Source organism: Vigna unguiculata, chromosome 4 (assembly GCF_037176805.1).
Source record: "Vigna unguiculata cultivar grain cowpea cultivar isolate G323 ecotype 2 chromosome 4, ASM3717680v1, whole genome shotgun sequence".
NCBI lineage: Eukaryota > Viridiplantae > Streptophyta > Magnoliopsida > Fabales > Fabaceae > Vigna > Vigna unguiculata.
The window spans coordinates 4,411,636-4,433,458 of record NC_140795.1 but is presented as its reverse complement, the minus strand read 5'-3'; the positions used below and the strand labels follow the sequence as shown (position 1 = coordinate 4,433,458).

At 28.2% G+C, this 21,823-nt stretch overlaps 2 protein-coding genes across 3 annotated transcripts; both read left to right on the top strand.

Annotated features, from left to right (window-relative positions):
• Nucleotides 1-9,239: 9,239 nt before the first annotated feature.
• Nucleotides 9,240-13,892, top strand: LOC114181217 (methyltransferase). Of its 2 annotated transcripts, none has more exons than XM_085672164.1 (9): nt 9,240-9,473; nt 9,568-9,668; nt 10,320-10,421; nt 12,090-12,194; nt 12,309-12,413; nt 12,635-12,773; nt 12,917-13,032; nt 13,110-13,166; nt 13,558-13,892. In XM_085672164.1, the coding sequence occupies exons 1-9, from the start codon at nt 9,329-9,331 to the stop codon at nt 13,582-13,584; spliced, it is 897 nt and encodes a 298-aa protein (XP_085528290.1). In that variant the 5' UTR covers nt 9,240-9,328; the 3' UTR covers nt 13,585-13,892. The 2 variants fall into 2 exon arrangements, with proteins under 2 accessions (XP_085528290.1, XP_027923410.1); XM_028067609.2 differs by having other exon boundaries at nt 9,244-9,473; nt 13,577-13,892.
• A 4,786-nt stretch (nt 13,893-18,678) lies between these two features.
• CLE25 (CLAVATA3/ESR-RELATED 25) lies at nt 18,679-20,240 on the top strand. Its single transcript, XM_028069316.2, has 2 exons — nt 18,679-19,152; nt 19,930-20,240. The coding sequence occupies exons 1-2, from the start codon at nt 18,863-18,865 to the stop codon at nt 19,967-19,969; spliced, it is 330 nt and encodes a 109-aa protein (XP_027925117.1). The 5' UTR covers nt 18,679-18,862; the 3' UTR covers nt 19,970-20,240.
• The last annotated feature ends 1,583 nt before the right edge of the window (nt 20,241-21,823 follow it).

Below are 21,823 nucleotides of genomic sequence, written 5' to 3'. Positions count from 1 at the left end.
AAATAAAATATGAAATTAAATTAAAAATGAATCAATTTTGGTTGTGCTAATTTATAAGTTTTTGAGGTGTTTGGTCTTTTAAAAATAATAATTATAATTTAAAAATGATTAGAAAGTAATAATAAGTATCACATTATTGTATCTTAAAATTGAAATTAATTTTATTTACGTAATTTGGTTTAAAAAATATATTTTTTTAAATATATCATATTTTGTATTTTATTTTCAATAGAAATAAAATCATCTATTAGTCATCTAGAGGATTAATGACACGAAATTATTTTATTCGTTTAAAATACAAGTTTAACTGAGTCAACACAGTTTTTTATTGACTTTTCGAGTCAAACTGAACCATTTTACTAATTCCACTTCAATTTCTGATATAAATAAATTCATATAATTTTTTATAATTAAAAAAAGGAAGAAAGCACCATAATATATAATTCTATAATAATAATAATAATAATCAAATTAATTATACAAAGTAAAATTACTGAAAAAAGAAACACCGTAATAGATATCCTATTACTCAATTATAATGTAAAGTTTCATTACCATATTTATAACACAGTTCATTATATTTTATCATAAAATTTATTATGGTGTGTTCCTACAAAATTTTACTTATATAAATTATTTTTTATTTTTAATTGATGTATATATATATATATATATATATATATATATATATATATATTAATAATCCTCATCTTTTTGTCCCTTTCTCAAATCATCTCAAATTACAAAATTGATTTAGCTACCAACCCAAAATGAAATTAATTTAGGGAAAGTATACTTTTAGAATGAAAATAGATTTTTGATGAATGATACTTCTGGTGATTTACTTTCTAAAAAGGTGATTTCTCAATACATGTAGATAAGCATTGAAAGGTTGTTGAATTAAAATGAATGTTAATAATTTGATTCTTAGCCACATAAACATTAAAGGAATCTTATCTAGTTTGTATATAAGTCACATAAATGTGGACAATTTTCTTTGCCATGGAGCAACTTTTGGCACTTCATAATACATGTTGCTTTGTTTAGAAATGTGATGTAGAATCAGTGCCACTTTTCACAAACACCTCATCTTTTCTCTTTGTCTTTGCTTTTTTTTTTAGGTGCTTGCTTGTCCTTCATCATCTCTTCAACTTCATCTTACTAATTCATCATTATCCACTAATATGTTATATATTAAAAATTAAATATGTTTTTTTGTCGTTTAACTTTCATAAAAAATTAGAATTAGTCTCTCTTTAAAACTTTAAATTAATTAAGTTTTCTGTATTTTGAAATGCGTGGATTTAATACTTTTAATCAAATTTTGTTAAATTTATTTGACGTTTCAAATATGTTTCTCAGCTAATATTGAAGCAGAAATTTGTGGAACGAATAAAATTAATAAAATTTGGTTCTAAAGACTAAATTTACACATTTATAAAGTTGAAAGAATAAATTGAGTCAAAATTTAAAAAAGAAACTAATATGAATCTTCACCGAAAATTAAAGGATAAAAAACATATTTAACTAAAGGGTTAAATATGTTTTTGGTCCCTCAAGTTTTAGTGAAATTTGGAATTAGTCCCTTTTCAAAATTTTTGACCAATTTAGTCCTTCATTTTTAAAAATGTGTGAATTTAGTCATTTTAACCAAAATTTGTTAAGTTTATCTAATGTTTCAAGCGCATTTCATGATAATTTTGAATTATTTACACCATTTAACACATTTTCGCTTCAATGTTAACATAAATATTATCATAAAATATATTTAAAATGTCAAATAAAATTAACAAAATTTGGTAAAAAAAATTAAATCCACTCATTTCTAAAGATAAAGGACTAGATTGATATAAAAAAATTTCAAAGAATAACTAATTTCAAAATTCACTTAAACTTGAGGGATAAAAAACATGTTTATCCTTAACTCAAAACTAAAAGACATGTCCGTAACTATTTTCTAACAATATTCATTTTTTAGTAAAAAATAGTGTTTTTTGTGTCTCTTTCTTTCACTCCATTCACTCTTCTTCAATATGAAAATTCCATTTACAAGCTTTAATTATTAGCTGTAATCACAGGTCGCTTGTGTTTCTAAGTTTCTTTATGCAAACTTAGTCAACAACAAAGGGAAAAAACAATGATGAACATATTGAAAATTGCACTTGAATAATTTTCCTAACAATAGTGAAGATGTGTTGTGACAAAACACAAGCTATGTTTTTGGTATTTTGCACAATCCAAACCCAAAATAGATAGATGTATAAGGATAAGGGAAAAGGAAATAAAATCATAAGTAGGTTGTTGGATTCTTAGACAAAAACTTTTAACTTTAATATAAATATATTTATACATATACATATAAGAATTTATAAGATTTGTGAACTATTATGTATGATATATATGAATTCAAAAAATAAACAAAATTATTCATAAATTTTGTATACTAGCTTTGAATATCTCAGAAAAAAAAAACTAATGTAATGTAAGAAAATTTATTAAATTATCACAAGGGGGAGCAATTATCCCCAAATTATAAGCATCTCTAATTTATTGGTACATAACAATAATAAAATTAGCACAAACAATGTTATGTATGTAACATAGGGATCGGAATTCATTGCAACTATCTAAACTAAAAACACCACAAAGTCATAATATCTACGCCATTGAATTAATCCTTCGGGTCCTATTTTATTATTTTTTTTTAATTTTTAAAATTGAAGCATAAAATGGTGTTGACTTTTTAATGTTTAAATTTGAAGTTATAAGTAAAAAATAAATTAAAAGATTAAATATTATATTGTAAAGATAACATAGTTGAATTATAAATTTGTGTGTTCACACAACAATTTTCTGTGGATGATTCACCACTTTAATGATTTCTCAATCACTTTTCATAATTGGTGTTTCAAATATCTAATCAAGCTTAAATTGGCATGATTATTTGAAATCCCTTATCTGTCATATTTGACATTACTTGCCTCAAATCATGGAAAGTAAAACTCGATCTTTTTTTTTTCTTTTTTTTATCATTTATTTCGGCTATATTTTGTAGGTTAAATATTTTTTTTTAATTTTTAGTAAATTTTGAAATTAGTCTATTTTAAAATTTTGAACTAATTTAATTTTTTACTTTTTGAAATATATGAATTTAGTCATTTTAATCAATTTTTTTAATTTTATTTAATATTTTAAATGTGTTTCATAATAATATTTGACTTAATATTAAAACAAAAATGTGTCAAACAATATAAAAAATTTAAATATAATTTTAAAATACGAAATACGTACGAAACATAAAATAAATATAATAAAATTTGATTAAAAAAATTAAATTCACGTATTTTAAAATATGAAAAACTGAATTGGTTCAAAGTTTCGAAATAGACTAATTCTAAAATTGACTGAAAGTTAAGAGATAAAAGATATTTAGTGGTATTTATGTAAGGAACGTGGTTTCCATAGATGATATAATTTATTTTTTTTACACCTTTATAAAATAATGAAGACATTTATTTCTGTCACATATTCTCTTAAATATTCCACTAACCAGACATTATTATGTGAATGTGACTATAGCTGTTTCAACCAAAATTACCACCACACAATCTTGTTTTAGCTATAAATATGATGTAGATACATCAATTATGGCTATTTATTTAATACCTAACAATTTATTCATCAGGGTTTGACAATATGATGTAGATATCAATTATTTCTGTCAAGGTTTACACCCAGATTAATAACATATTATGATATATTAATTCATCATTAATATGATATTAATATGATGTTATGGTATTTTAGGTCATCTTTAATATAAAATTTGTAATGAAATTTTTATTTATGTTTTTGTGATCTTTTTGTCATATTATTTTTATTTCAACATTAACTCTGGAACAAATAGAAGCAACCATCAACCACAGCATATATGAAAAAACCTAAATAAAAAGTTAGTGCTTTAAATAATAAGTTAAAATATTTTCATAAATATTAAAATTAAAATTATTTCATTTTATTATTATTTTAATTTTTTGTTTTATTATATATATATATATATATATATATATATATATATATTCACATTAAATTATGTATATAATTTAATGTGAATATACAGTTACTCACTAAAATGGTTGCACCTGTTCTTCAAAAAAGGAGAGTTTTTAAAATATTTATGACTTTTGAGTAAGTTGTGCTGGAACAAGATAATTTCACCGACAGAAATTATATCACATGAACAATTTTGTCCCAAATAAAATGAATCGAAGTCTTAAGGTTTGTTGTCGACTTTAATTTTTTTCCTGTTAATTATATTTTTAATTTCTAAATTTAAAAATAAAAATAATTTATTTTTTTTTACAAAATTTGATATTATTTATTCTCAAACTTTAAAATAATAGATATAGTGTTTTTAATATAATTGTGTAAAATTTCTTTTACTCAAATAATGTTTGAGGAGGACATTTAATCTCTTTTGATAAATTTCAACTTAAAATATTATTTAATATGTAAAAAAATTGATTTCGTTAAATTAAAATGACTATTTCTATTATTTTTAAAGTGTAAAAATCAAGATATATTATACTTTACAACAGATAGAAAAAATTTGACGTCCAAATTTAATAACTATAAGTGCTTAAATGAATCACATATACAACTATTAAATATTAATCAATAATAAATAATTATTGATGTATGAAGGCCAATAAAAATATTTGTAATTAATATGTATGTCATTTAATATATATATATATATATATATATATATATATATATATATATATATTAAATCTCAATAATTTTTATACATATTTGTGTTAAAGTAAATTATAACTAATGGTGAAATTTTATTTTTTCTTTTAGTATATTGTCATAATTTTTTTACTTTATGTAATTATAGAAATATAATACTATTATTTAAAATTAACTAATTTTATCATACTGAATCTATCTATTTCGAAATAAAGTAATATCTATTTGGTTAAATTATTCATTTTGTCCTAATTTTTGTATGTAAATTTGAATTTGGTTCCTCAATTTTTAAAAGTGTTAACTAGGTCCCTAATTTTGATAATTTGTTTCAATAAAGCCCCTTTCGTTAAAATGACAGAAACGGCGTTAAGAGCACAGTGATGTGGAGATGTTAGATGGATCTGAACAGTGAAGTGACACATTAAATGTGGTACACATGGAAATTTGAATGTTGTAATAAATAAATAATTTCAAAAAAAAATGGTGTGCATTTAATATGTAATAAAACAGAATCAGCGTCTGTGTTAACCAGCAAATTGGGGATTATTCTAGGGTTTGCCAGCAAATTGAGGATTATTCTAGGGTTTGCATTCGTGGCTGAAATTGGAGGAAGGAAGGGTTGTGAAAATTAACGAAGTTGAGGTGGAACTGGTGGAGTATGATTCTTCTAGAGTGCTCAAAGCTGAAGAGGTTGAGATCTTGCAGTTCAAAATAAACTATAATCAGATTGATGAATCTGGTAGGAACGAGGATATCGGTGAAAAAAACAAGGACTTGTTGGAGGATGAGGATGATTGGGAGGAAATAGAAAGAACTGATTTGGAGAGGAGTTTTGGTGTTGCTATTGGATCCTGATTTCTTTAAATACACTTCTAATGATGATGAGTACACTTTGTTATATAACTGCGATTTTCTTGGATATACGTCTAGTGTGAATATTGAAGGAGCAATAGCATTTAACTGCCTCGTAGATGGTGGTCTTCCTGCATTTTTTGTGCTGAGTACTGAAGTGGTTAATTTAAATAGTTTGGGGTGCAAGAATAACATCAATGTTTCTGTTCTAAGAGAGGCTGTGAAGGTTGATTCGGTTGTGGAAATTCAAATGTGGGGTGCAAGAATAGCATCAATGTTTCTGGAACGTGGAATCAAACAAGAAATTCATCCACTCTGGTTTAGGCAGGTTGAGTTTCACACTCTGCGGCAAACCCTAGAATAATCCCCAATTTGTTGGTAAACCCTAGCATAATTTTTTTCTTTCGAAATTATTTATTTATTACAGGATTCAAATGTCTATGTGTACCACATTTAATGTGCCACTTCACTGTTCAGTTCCGTCTAACATCTCCACGTCACTGTGCTCTTGACACCGTTTCTGCCATTTTAACGGAAGGGGCTTCATTAAAACAAATTTTCAAAATTAGGGACCTAGTTAACACTTTTAAAAATTGAGGGACCAAATTCAAATTTACATACGAAAATTGGGACCACATGAATAATTTAACCTATCTATTTTTATAATTTTATATTCATGATTAAATATCGTTCTAAAATGTATAATAATTTGATTTGAACATTATTTCATTATTATGATTTCACTTATTTTATTATGTATGTTTGAAATTTATCTATTTTTCTCTTTTACCGTATGATTATTTTTTAAGACTTGAAAGATATGTCTAAGAAAATTTTAAATCAAACTACTCGACTAAGAACACTAACATATATTTCTGAATTAGACAAAACCCATGAGAAATGAAAATCAAATGGCTAAGTTAAGAAAACAGAAAAAAAAAAACACACACCACTTTTGAAGATTGAAATGATAATTACAACGCTAGTTTAAACTTTTTAAAGTAAGAATTTAAGTTAAGAATATAAACTTTTAAGACACTTAATCATACAAAATCAAATAAATTCATATATCTCACTCTACAAAATACAAGGAAAAACTTTTCCATTAAATAAAAAGTGTATAAGAAAATCCATTTAACTAATTATAGGAGAGACTAATTAATCTTGCTCGATAATTGTATATGCATGAATGTAAAAGGAGTCGCAACTATTTTGGTTCATGCAATAATTAGGTAATTAGGTACATGCATATGCTTTAATAATAAGTAGTTGACGTTAGGTTATAATCATTCATCAACACCCAAAATATTAAGGGAGTGTTTAACTTTAATTAACTCAAAATCATCATTATAAACACAATAAAACATTTACTTTTACTGAATTAATGTTCAACACATGTCACAATTCCATCAACTTGCATATTGATGCACTTATTCAAATCTCACAATTAACTTAAAGAATGCAATTTAATTCTACATATTCAAATTTCATACATGCAACCTTATTATTACTATTTTTCCAAAATCCTTCCAACTAAACAAATACCTCATTCCAATTCTAACACCAAATATTATTAAATATATTTTTTCTGACTTGAATATTACTTACTTAACAAAAATTCTAAGCAAGTTTTCACTACAAGAAAATTGACTATTATTTAGAAAAATTTATCTGTGAAATATTTTTCGTAGATAATTTTATTTTATCTACGAAAAGTATCGTAGATAATGTAATAGTTCATAGGTAAAAGAAAAATAAATTACGTACGAGAATTTCGTAGATAACCATGACTCACTTTGGTGGAAAACTTTTCTACAAAGTGTTACCTATGAAATTCGGCGTAGATAACAAATATCATAATATATATATATATATATATATATATATATATATATATATATATATATATATATATATATATATATATAAATTATTTAAAAAAACTTTATCTACGAAAATATTTCATATGTAAAAATTATATTATTTTTTATTAAAAATACAATATTTTAAAGTTACTACGTATTACCCAATCGTTCAAACAATTTTTTTTCTTAGTTAGAAAGAAAACCCTCACACTCAAAACCTTAACTCAGACTCACTCGAAACCTCACCTCAAACTCACTTGAAACCTTTGTCAACAAAAACCTTCACACTCATCGAAAACCTCCACACTCGAAACCCGTCACTCCGTCACAGACACAAGAACTTGGCAGCAACCTCCATCCCACGCAGCAACGTCGACCTTCATCGTCGACCCAGACAATGTGACTCCATGGCAGCAACGCGTCCCAACGAGGTTGAGGTTCATGCTCCAACCCTGGCCAAAACGACATTCATGTTCACAAAGCAAAACTCCCTTCACAAACCATAACTTTGCGCATAAGAAGGAATCAAAAACCCTCCACGAATTGGGAAAGAATTGTAAGTGATGAGTTTAGGGTTTTACATTTTGGGGATCTATGTCGGTGGCTAACTATTTTCTTTCAATTGATTTTGTCTCAATTTTTTAATTTTCGTAAATAAAATTACCTACCAGTTCAATACCTACGAAATTTACTTCGTAGGTAATTTGTAAATACCAATACATTATCGGTAAAAAGAAAACATTACTTATAAAAAAATGGCGTATTGTAGTGCTTGATTTTAACATAGAAAACTTAATTCTACTCATAAAAAACATTCATCATCAAAGTATCATTATGATGTAACCTAATAGATATTAATCTTTTTCTATAAAATTAGACATGCCTACACATAATTTTTGGAATGTAAATCACCGAACATACAATCAATCAACCTAAAAGAAATAGATAAAGAAAAACTTGTTCTAACGCAAAACTAATTAGTATATTATGTTTTCTTTTCAGTTAATGTCGTCATAACAAGTTCGATCTTAAAATTAATTACAAAACTCAAATAAAACTAAAAAGAACCTAAAATAAACACATTTTAGAGAAATGATAATTTTATAAAATAAAGTTAAAATATTTTTATTTATGAACTTTTAACTTAATTAATAAAATATTTCAACTTTATTTCGTTTAAATGATTTTTACTTTCTCACAAATCTAATTTAGTTGATACACTACTCAAATTATTCAAAAATAATTAAATTTTAAACAAATTAAACTAAATAACATTCCTTTAAATATGTTGTGTAATTATTTATTTTCATCAACATTTACAAATATCATAAATTTTGTTTCAATTTATTATGGTCATTATTATCAAAAGAAAAATATTTTTGTGTTTCTGTTTAATAAATACAATAAGAAGAATAGAAGTTAAAGAATAATGAAGTAATAAGAAAAATAGAAGTGTTTTTATGGAGCTACTCCTAAAGCTTAAATAATAAGAAAAAAAATAATATTAAAAGTTAGTATACAAATCAAAGTTTATAGTTTTTGTTTGTTTTAAAATCTTTTACAACTTTTACTTCGATACAAAACTTTCATATTATCTAATTAATGTTTTATTTATTAGTAATTGAAATACACATTTCAAGATTTTTTTATTAAATTTTATGTTGTTAATATATTTCAATAAATATTTAAATTTATAATTATTTTAGCCTCCTTTTTTAACTCACCTAAGCTGCAATCAGTAACAACATTATCACGGTACCTCTCTGAAACTTATCTCTGTTTTTTTTTTTCTCTTTCTCTTCATTCAACCCCTTTTTCTCAAACTCCATTGTTTGTTATTTCTTCCAACATTAGCAATGGCGGTTTTATCGCCTTCAACACTGTCGCCACTGCTTCTCAACACCAACTCAGAGTTCGGTTCACCACCATCGTTTCCACTTCTCACCTTCTCCTCCGCACCCACCACTCGCTCCTCCTCACCCCTCTCTGTCTCTTACAGTAGTAAGTTTGTTCTTGCCACTTCACCCACATGGAAAGTATTCAATTTTTATGTTCTGAGATAACTGGAATCTCGTCTTTCTTCTTTATTTTGCAGAATCCGAAAATGGGTTGGCCAGTGAGCAGAAAAAAATCTTGCTTGAGCGCTATGGCTACGATATTGATGCTGATGAGTACTTTTCTCACTCGTCTTCTAAGGTCCCTCTGCTTGAAAATTTATGTGCCATATTATATCTCAATAGGATAACTGCCAATTTGGTCTCAAGATATTGCCATTTCTCTCAAGTGGTTTTTAAAGCAATCGAATTGCTTAAGTAATTCTCAAAGTATTGAACATTTATCACTTTAGTCTAAGTGCATGTTTTAGTTTCAGTTAGGAGAACTCAAATGTACTTTTACCCTGGCAGCAACAAAATTCAGTACATGTTTGATTAGAGTTACATAAATACTTTGGGGAATTTCCTTTGCAAAGTTGTGTGTTTCAATATATGAATTGATAAGGAAACATCCGTTGCTTCTGGAGTCAAAATATTTTTGAATTCTTGCAACTCTAGTCTAAACATACTCTTGTTCATATTGTGCATTGGAATTTGCCCAACATTTGCCAATTTTATCCAAACATTGTTTATGTTTTTAAGTAAAGCTCAAGGACCCATTTGAAAAGTCCTATAATATTTGGGGACTAATTTGGTAATTTCTAATACTTTACTTAAGGGACACTTTGGTGAGTACAATAGTTCAAGAATGAAACTAGTGGTTAACTATCTTAATGAAGGCTTTTGAAATTGTGTTTTGTAAATTTTGCTGTGTTTTCCCTTTTGTTTTAATCTTCTGAATGCAACACTTTAGTCCAAGAGGAGAAAGGAGCCTCTAAAAAGAAGGGGAGGGAAGCAAGTACAGGATCCACCGGAGGACCCCAAGCCTCCTCGTACTACCCATAAATTGCTTCAGGTATTCTCATTTTAGGACTTGCATCTTTTAGAGTGCTAATTGATGATGAAAATAGACTGCTAGTGCGCAATTGTATTTTGTAAACAAAACTGTGTAAGTGATGCATTCCAAGTAAAATGCGCCCAACACTCAACAGTTGTTAATTTAACCCCATTTTCATGCTTGGCTTTACTTTGTGTATGATGAATTTCCTGCATTCCTAAAGGTTTTAACATAATAGATGTTGGGCTCTCCTTTGAGTAGACATGCTGGGGAGAACCAGATCCGATGGGTTTCAAGCCATGAATAAACCCATATAAGAGACTTGACGTCACTTCTAATCCAAAATCTTAAGGCATTGTTTATGAGTCTTTTTCTTTATATATTGTTCATTTCACTTATCTCCACTCAGTATGGAACTCCTGACTCCACACTTGAATTCCTCACAATAGAGATGAATGAAATTTCTTAAAATTTGAGTTTGAACTAAGCTTAGCTTGAAAAACTAGATAATAGGGTGTGGATTGTCATCCATTTTTGTATACACTATTTTGACCTTATTACTAGTCAATGTGAGATCTTCATTAGACTCCATCACACCAAGGAGCTAAACATCTCAAGTGTGAAATTCTGGACTAAACAATGCTATTGTGAGTAGTCTAATGACCAGTCCAATAGGACTTTTGCAACAACCATTTAGACAGACTTTTTCTGTACCACCTTAGATTTTAGACTTAGGACCAACTCAACCTCAAAAGCTAGTTTATAGGGTGAGCGTTTCCCTCCAGTGATAATATGTACATCACTAGTGACTAGCCAACGTGAGATTTCCATTGGGATTTTATCACTTTTATGTTATAATACCCTCCCATATTTATGGGCTTCATATTTTCCTCTTTGAAGGTCATTCTTGATTTTAAAGAGTAAGAATAAAAGACAAGCTTATGGAGTATATCAGTATGACTCTACCATATTCAGTTCATAACTCCTTAAAATCTTTAGTTGGTTATTTATTAGATGGAAATGAAAGTTATGACTGGTGGTATGGTTATCAGCTCTGTTTCATCTAAAAAATATCTGAAAAATGGTATGGTAATTTTACTCCATTTCTTTCTTGCACCCATTGTTGCCTAGATATGTTCATCTCTCCGATATTAAAAACTTAGCGCTGCCTCATCTATTTTTTGTTGTGAACTATATCACTTGAACATTTTATTGTTTTATTTTATTTTGAATGTTGTGTTCAAGTCGTTATCGCTTAAAGTAGTTAACTTGTACAGAAAATTAATGCAATGCGTTCAGATATTTAACTGTTGTCTTCTTTTATAGATTTTCATGCTTTTTGTAAAATAGTCATGTGCTTTTTAGTTTCACTTGCCTCAAGACATTCAAAACTTAAGGGGATATGACCTTGATTTACTGATATTAAATTCCATAACAAATAGTATTTGAAAGTGATGAAACCTTGGCCTTTTCTTCCAGTACTACAAGGCTGGTTAGTTGACTTCAAAACAATGGAGGAGGGTGACTAAATCTGAGTCCTACAGTAATAATGGGTGTTTTTAACTTTGGTGCAAAATAATTTCTTAATCAACTTTGGTGCTGATATGATTAATTATGAAAAAAGTGAATTTTTTTAACTTTTCTATTGGCATAATTGATTTTGAATGTGAAATGGACCCCACATAGGTTCTTGGAGGAACAGCTCGGAGAGTGAAGCTACTCTCACCAAAGGGCATGGATGTACGCCCCATGATGGAAGTGGTGAAAGGTGCAGCCTTTGACATATTACAGGTACCAGTTTCATGTTTATCTCCTATGCACCACACTTGTTCTTTTGCTAATTATGTACAATTCTGTTGCAGCAGATTTCCTGTTTATGCTAATAATTTCATTTTCAATACTAAGGCAGCTGGTGGCTGTCCTGCAGCGTTGAGACCTGGTCGGTGGTTAGACTTGTATAGTGGCACAGGTTCTGTTGGAATTGAAGCGCTTAGCCGAGGTTGTTCTGAGGTATTAATGTTTTCAGTAACAAGCTTATTACATGCACTATAACTATAGATAATGAGTTTTTCAAGAATTATGATCACTGAGCCTTCTGTTGAAAAATGGAATTAGCAGATTTTCATCAAGTTCAGGGAGATGCACAAAAGGATTTTCAATAATCTGTTTTTACATTTTCCTGAACAAAATAATACTTCTTGCTGAAGTCCCTTGTTTATATGATGAATCAGGTGCATTTTGTTGAGATGGATCCTTGGGTTGTATCAGATGTTTTGCGTCCAAACTTAGAGGAAACTGGTTTTCTTGATGCTTCAGTCATACACACTGTCCGTGTGGAAAAATTCTTTGAACGTGCAGAGCAATTTGTAGGCAAGTGTATCTTTTCCTTTCAATTCCATTGTAATCATTAGTGTTATAAATGATTTTGTACCACTATAATTTTCATGTAATTTAACACCAAAATTTACATGTAATTTCTTCTGCTGCTGTGAATTTGAATTGTTTACATGCAGGTAACAGTGGTCCATTTGATTACATTAGTGTCACCCCTCCCTATACACAAGTTGACTATGGGGTGCTGATGAGGCAAATATCAGAATCACCATTGCTTGGAGAGAATACCTTTATTGTGCGCACCGTTTTCATACTTTCAATATTTGTCACTGTATTGGTCTTCTTCTCACGAATTTTTATGATCTGAATCAGGTAGTTGAGTATCCTTTGAAAACTGACATGCTGGATTCTTGTGGAAACCTTGTAAAGGTAATTTAAGGAACCAATACTGCATCTTCATAGCCTTATATATGTACTAATTGTCAACCATTAATTTTTCTTAACATTCTTTTACCCTGATGGGGTTCAGAACATGGGACCTACATCTATGAATTTATGTTATGCAATACTTGTAGATTTCAATGATATGCAAGCGCGGCTCAAGGATCTGGCAGACCTAAAACAAACTTAAGAATTAGACATTTTTTTTTCTTGGAGGTCTAAAACAATTAGTACTAAAATTTTGTTTTTGAGGTTTTTTTGTTCAAAGCCTAAAACAATTAGTACTAGAAAAGTTTTGTTGAGATCCTTAACAAGGATTTTACCTGCTTGAACCTTGAGCCGACCCTGATGATATGCACTCCAATTTGAGCTGTTTAAGGGGATGTGTGTACATACAGATAACTGACAGACGGTTTGGCCGCACGCTCTTGGCGATTTATGGACCAACATGGTCCCAGAAGAAGAAGAGATGACACATTCATATGCCACAGTTGCAGTAAAGGCTGAAAAACATGCTGATGCAATATTTTATCTGTTACATGGATCAACAGGATTAGCTTTTGGCACCTATCTCACTTCTTCAAAAGCTGTTACTGTACACAGTCTAATGTTCCCTGCAACAGACCATGTTATGTCATGTAATGTGGTGAATTATAAGAAAGAACCTTGTATTCTTTTTCATTATGATATGTGATGATTCTCTTCAGCTTGAAATTACTTTCTTGGTTGTAGTTTAAGGTTCATTGGCCATAGCAGAAGTGGATTATGATTGTAAAACGAAAAAGGAAAACCCCTTTTCCCCCATAAGCTTTTTGGTATTTAAATTTGAACAAAAGTAAGAGATTGATCATGTATGTGATTGTGTGTTGAAATTTAGCATACAATGTAGTGACGACAAAACCAAACAACATCACGTGTATGCCGTCAAACAATGTAATCACAACAATTACGTAACCTTAGAATCACGGGAAGAAAAACATAAACTGTCAAAAGATGCTTTTCTCATCTTTCTTTAAGAAAAATCATCCCCTTTTTCTCTTTGCACTAAAATATTTTTGAATATATATAAACATATACTATTAGTACTCATACAAGTTATGGTAGAAATGCTTGCATACATACTTCAATGCTTAAATTGGTAAATGTCTGAGAAACATTTGATCTCTTAACATTTTCTTTCTTTACTCATCATAGTAACCTATCACATTTTTTCAGTTTTTCTTTCAACTCATCCTCATCTCGTACGTGGGATTAGAAATTAGTGGGTGGTCTGTTAGCGGTCTGATATCGGGTGAAACAGAATGTCCAAGAAAGTTTGTTAGGATAGACACTAACTTGACTCTGACACCATGTTATAAGTGGACTTTGAGCCTAACTCAACTCCACAAAACCGACTTGTAAGGTGAGATTTGCACTTCACTTATATATTGTGAATTGACCTTATCTCTAGTTAATGTAGGACTTCCAACATCATCCCATATTTTTAGCAATAGTCTATCATCCAAACACCAACCATTGTAAACATGATAAAGCTTGATTAAGATCTCAAACCAAAAAAGATAACACAAAAAGAGACTTGTGTTGTTACAAAAAAACTCATGGTCAAAACTAGTGGAATAAAGTTTCTCACCCACTAACACTTCATTCATTGAATTTAGTCTTTCTTCACATTTGAAGGTGCATTCATTTGTTTTACAAACTATGAAATGGCAGATCCAAACACCATGCTAAATAGAATAACCATTTACACACCAAATTCTGTGTTTAATTTTTAGTGATTATCATTATCATTTATACCATTATATAGAATAATATACCTTTTTGTAATTTCTTTTGATGTCATATTTTTATTAGACAATTCTATTCTTCCATAAATAATTATTTTTATTTAATAAAATAAGTAATGAAACAACTTCTCTCTACTTTAAATAATTAAGTACATTCTCTATTTAAAAATTACTATCAAATACATTTTTAATCCTATTATTACGTACTTTAAATTTTATTGTTTTATTTTTTTTCAATATTATTCTTACAAAATAATTATATATATATATATATATATATATATATATATATATTAATTTTTATTATTTTAATGTAATAAAAAAGTGAATATACATATAAGTAAGCATATGTATTTTTGCTAGTTATAGATAAAGGGAATACTAATTTCAATAATAGTATTAGGTGAATAAATTATTTTTATAATTTTATCCTTATTGTTTTAAAAAAAGTTTCTTTAATGGCAAATGTTATTTTACTGTGATATCTATTTCTATTTCTGTATATTTTAAATTCTATACAATAAATAATGAAAATAATTACATTATTTTTTATTCTTTCTTATATAAATATTTTATATGAGAAGTGTATAATTGATTAAATTCTCAATTCAGGTCTACTCATAAAAACTTCTTGAAAACTTATTTAGTATGTATTTTTAGTTTGGTTGTTACAAATTTACTTTAAAGTAGCTTTATATCATAACACATTCTTAATTTGCTCTCCATTGTAAATAAAGATCCAAACTAAAAACATGTTACATGTATAAAGAACAAATTAAGAATACATAGGATCAAAGTAAATAATTATCAGATGATTGGAAATAAATTAATAATTTTTAATTGTACATAATTTTTTTTAATAAATGTTTACATATTAGGACCCATTAAGAAATATGCAGACAAACTCAATTATGCATTTATAAACTATTTGAAAATAAGAAAAATAAAACTTTATGGAATTAAGAATGAGGGCAAAAAGTAAACATAGATAACTCTTTTTTGTTTAATTTATTTAAACTATTTATATTTTGGTGTGTAAATAATATTCTCTAGTTTGTCATATTATAGCTTTATGCTTTTCCAATGCTTCAACTACCACCAACTTCCTAAACTTGGAATCCTTGTTTTCAGGGATTCCTCCAAAGAGTTGTACAAATGTTTAAAAAGAAGGATAATCCATTTTTGCCCTACATATCCAATCACAAAATTAATCAATATTTAATATTTTTTTCTAAAATTAATTAATTATAAATATGAATAATATTTAGTTTTTTATATTTAATAAAAGGATCAATAAGTATACATCTTTAGTAATTTCTTTTATTATAAAGTGACGTAAACACCTGCGCGAGCACATGTGTATGCATTTTTTTAAATATGTATGATATTATATTAGTAAGTAATGATATTATAATATTATTAAATTAATATATAAAATAAAATTATATTTATTAAAAATAAAGTAAAATATATCAAAAAAGATAATAGAATAACGGTTAATAAATAGGAAAAAAGAAAAAAAATAGAAATAAACGATTTTATAAAAAATTGTAAAAATAACTGTTAATTTTTAAAATTTAATAAATAATTATATTTTAAAGGGTAAAATTAGAATTTTGAAATTTAATACAAAAGAGGAAATCTTCGTATTGTTATAAATTACTAAAACATAATTAATTTATTTGATATTCTAATTGAACATTTATATAATTATATTTTTTTTTTATTATTTAACGTCAAATGATATAAAATATAAGTCTTCTTGATTTCGAAATTTTTAATAATACTATACTATTTTATTTAAATTATTTTAAAAATATTTAGTCAATATTTAAACAAGTATAAACTAATAGAGATAGATATATGTGTTGTGTCACAGACATGATAAATATAATTTTTTTATATTAAATACTCAAACCTTCGCTCTCAAACTTATTTTCATTACTAAAAAGAACTTTCAATCAATTTATACTTTTTTAAAAGAATCACAATAAAGAAGCACAAAATAAATGGAATGATTAGTTGAACTAAGTAGGGTAGAAAGAACTTAAAAATTAGGGACCCCTAAACTATAATAATGTGGACTACAATATAAAATACTATTTTACGTATAAAATATAATAAATGATTTTTTCACTTTCAACATGCTTTAAATTTCACTTTAGTGTTAATATACTTTTAGCAACTTGATGACTGGGATAAATATCTCTAATAGATTGTAACGTCTCTTAAGAGAAAGTGGGTCATAAGTATACTTTTAGAATTATTTGTGTGAACCTCTCATAAGCTTTCATTGAAAAAAAAAAAAGGAATGAAAAGAAAGTAACTTCTTTAAAAATCTAAAATCAAAACATGTGTATAAATTAAAAAAAAGGGTTAAATATTTTTTTTGTTTCTTAACTTTCGGTGAATCTTAGAATTAGTTCATCTTGAAATTTTAAAATTTTGGACTAATTTAATCCTTCATTTTTTCAAAATACGTGGATTTAGTCATTTTAATTAAATTTTGTTAAAAATTAACTTATAGAGAAATTAATTAACTTCTATAAATTATTTATACATACACTAGTTTTAAACTTTAAAAAATGTTTTTTTTTGTATAAATGCTATTTGAAAAAAATATATTCACATCTAAAAAACTTAGAATTAAAATTTTAGAGAGGATTTGAATTAGTTGCTACCATTAAATTTCAACCGTGTTTCCGAAGATGATTGATCTAAAAGATATGATGGTGTTGGAGAATTGATTCCGGTGCAAAAATAATAAATCAACGTGAATTTTTTACCTTTTAATTAATTTTGAAAACTAAATATATACTAATTTTATATTAGAAAATCAATTTTGACCAATTTTACATCACTTTGATATAGAACCAAACACACATTTAGTCTATCACTTTCAACTTAAAATTTGAAGATAATGATCTTACAAGTCTTTTTCTTAGTATTCCATTTTTTTCATTTTTATTTAATTTAATATTTATATTTGTACTAAATTTTCAACAATTGTGTTCTTTACATTACATTGATCATTGTTGAAGTATCATTTGATGAGCACTTATAATTTTCCAAGGTTTTCATTTTCAATTTAGTTCCTACTAAGTACAAACCTAGTGAGAGCTAAGAGTTAGAGATCCCTTTTCCAAGTTGCATGAAAATGCACAAACCCAGCAAAAGAGACTTCAAGTGGACACTTTTCTTACACCTAAACACCTTTTCTCATTCATTTTGGCCTTTTATGTTTCTCCATCCTCTCTTCACCCTTTCCCCCAATTCCACTTTCCATTTCTCTCTCTTCCAACACTGTCAATTCATTACACAGGTTTATAAACTCTGATTATAAACATATCTGCTTTACATAATCAAAACCATTCTAAATGCATCTTTTGCATCATTATAAAAGCCATTTACATTATTAGTACACTTTAATGATATTGTATTCATCACTTCAGAGAACTAACACAAAATGAGTCATTACAGTACATGGAGTTTCCTTTTACCAAAAAGCCTCCAAACTGTGACATATACTCAGTGGTTGAAGGAGTTTGAATTCAATGATAGTTCCAAAGTTCTTAAACATCTTATAACTTATATTAATTTAACACTATTCTCATTTTTACCTAAGAAAAAAAGGTACATATAAGTTGTCACAGTTTTGATATAGAAGAAGTACTTGTATACTAAAAGTATTGAAAATCTTTTCCATACACACCCCATAGAGAACAGTTTTTGTTGTCTGCCTTTAAATAGAGCAAGTTTCTCCAAGCCCGCCAAGTTAGAATCAGATATTGCTCTTTCTTTTCTTCTCTTTTCTCTCTCTTTCTTCTTCTTCTTCTTCTTGTGTGATCAATGCCACAATGTTGCTGAAACATTCTCACCCTTTTGCCTCCACTTGCCATGGAAAGTCACACTCATAAGAGGGGTGAAGATATGGGTGTTGGTGGTGTTATGAGTTGTAAAAGGTTGCTTCTTGGAGCATTGCTATCTTTAGGAGTCATCTGGTTTATGTTTCTTGCTATCTCAGTGAACCGACAAACCAAAAGAACAGTGATTGCTCCAATGAATGTTGTCTCCAAGCATTTGAAGTTGGTCAGCATGCAGAGGCATGTCTTGCATTCATCAAATTCTAGACTCTTCATAGTGAGCAAAAGAAGAGTGCCAAATGGACCTGATCCAATACACAACAGGTACAACATTTGTGTTTTTTCTGAAATGCTTTACGATGATGCTTTTGTTCATGTAATTTGTTGCATGGTTTAAACAATGAAAAGAAACAATTTTTCTCAAGAACCTTCATTCATGCCCTCTGATTAGACTCAGCTAGTTGTTACTTTTCTGCATTCATCTTAGTTATTTGGTGTGAAACTGAAGCATGAAGTGCATATCTTCAAACACATGCTTGAAAAAACATGAAACAAAACAAAAACATGTTTTAGTTTTACTGATACATTGATTCATGTCAGATCATGAAAATGAAGGAAGAAGCAGCAGACATTGTTGGAGTTAATTCATGATCCATTTGATTTGATTCAATTCATTAGGACTTAGCTAAAGGGGGAGCTGAAGCATGATTTTTCACTCTTTATGAAAAGCTCCTTTAACTAACAATCTTTCTCTTATTTTCATGAGAAACCAAAAAAGACATCGGGTGAAGAACTGTGCCACTTTAGTTATTGGGGGAAAAAAGAATTGGGTGCCTCCTTTTCCTTTCTATGGAAAGCTTGATTAATTTATTGGAGGATCATGAACTACTTTTAACCTTATTTGCATAAAACAATCCAATTCATGTCTTATTTGAAATTGGAATTTTGCTTCCTATTGATGATGATGTTATTGTTAAATGTTTTGAGGACCCTTTATGATGATGATCATCACACTGTTGCACTATGCACTGCACAATTCTACCGTACCTTGGAATTTCATTTCATTTCATTTCATCTCTCATATTCTGAACTATTATTCAGGAGAGCAGTGAAAAGCAGAGAGCCACCTACACAAGCATGAGCATTGCATTGTGAAGTTCCAAAGCAAGTTTGAGGTCAAATCATAGAAGAATTTTTGCTATTCTCTTGTGGAAGAAGAATTCAGAGTGTGTTCTTATAAGATCATGTTATGATTACTTGTTACATAGTATGATTGCAAGTGCTTTTGAGGTTCTAAGTGTGATCCTTAATGTTTTCTATTTTTTTTTTCTTTCTTCTCTTTGAAATGTACCCTTTTGATGGTGTTGTAAATCAAGAACTTAGGAAATGAAGTAACCAAATTTTGGATGCAATCCAATTTTCTCATCATTCTTATCCTAAAAACTACACGTGAGAATTGAGAAAGACTACCCTTTTCAACACTATTTACTTTTTCCCCTTATTTATGGAAAGAAAAAAAAAACTTTTTCCTAGATTTATTTAGATTTTTGGATATGCTGTGGGAAAAAGAAAAAAGAAGAGAAAGCATTTGTAATTTTTGGATTATTTGGAGCAGTAGACAAGAAGAAAGGCCAAGTCTCCATGCATCATATTATTAGTTAGGTTTTAATTTTTTTAAGTAATCTTTGGGGAATTCCTTTTATGGTGGCACCCTCTTTCAAGTGCCTTGTGTTCAACAAAGCACTTTCCCTAATTTAAAGTTCATACATATAAACAATTCCTTTTCATTTCCCTTTTTACCTTCATCAATGCATCAAAATAAACATGGCTTCTCTTTGCCCTGCCATGTGGACCATATAGTGATGCCACTTAGTTAATATTTAAGATCACACAAAATAAAACATATACATAGGGCTCTAAAATAGACCCTATAATAGCCTCAAGTATAGGAAGGTTCCTACTGCAATATTTGTCTAGTGCCTTCATAATATTTTCTTGGTTACACTAAACATCTTTCTGTCAAATCCTACACAAATGTTTTTTTTTAGTTTCATTTTTTCGAAGATCAGAAAGAGATTATATAAACGTGATCTGAACTAACTTTATATAAGGAATTGACGTCATTTTTCTATTGAAAATCGGTTTTTTTATCAGTGAATGTTAGTTGGTAATTTTGTTAGTGGAGAAGTTGAACTCAGAGTATCTCTCGATCTGTCTCTCTTTTATATACTTCAAATCAATCTTATATCTTTCAAATATTAATGAAAGTTGAACCTACAACCTCTCGATTTTTTTTATCAGCGAATGTTAGTTGGTAATTCTGTTAGTAGAGAAGTTGAACTCAGAGTATCTCTCAATCTGTCTCTCTTTTATAAACTTTAAATCAATCTTATATCTTTCAAATGTTAGTGAAAGTTGAACTTACACCCTCTCTCACTTTTTCAACCGATTTTTACTACTAGACTAACTTAATAACTTTAAAATATTAGGTTTATAGACATTCGTATTCAACTTTATCATTTTTACCTGGTGTGGAACTCATACTGATACTTGTTCTGAGCTATTTTTCATTAACATTAATGTGATGGATTATAGATGAATGGAATTTCAGAGATTTTTGCAAATTGAGGTATGACACTAAAGGCAAATAAATAAGCAAAGGAGCAATCCCTGGGTGGTGCTTTTTCTTTTTATGTTTGCTTTTTCATTGTGGTGTGATTTTCTATAGATTCGAGAAGGATGTGACTTGGTCGAAAGTAAGTGAGATTGAAATTATGAATCTGTTTGATTTTTGTTCCTCCATTGCATGGGAGACAGATTCTCACCCCTGCCAGTGTTTGTTTCTCTTTCGCAGATGAGTCTGCTCAATTGGATCACAATCTCTCTTTCTTTACCATTTATCAAACACCTTCTGGATCTCTAAGGGGGTCCCATTTCTCCTTTGTTTCAATTTTACTTACTATTTTTAGTATTTTATTATGGAAAATTATTTTTT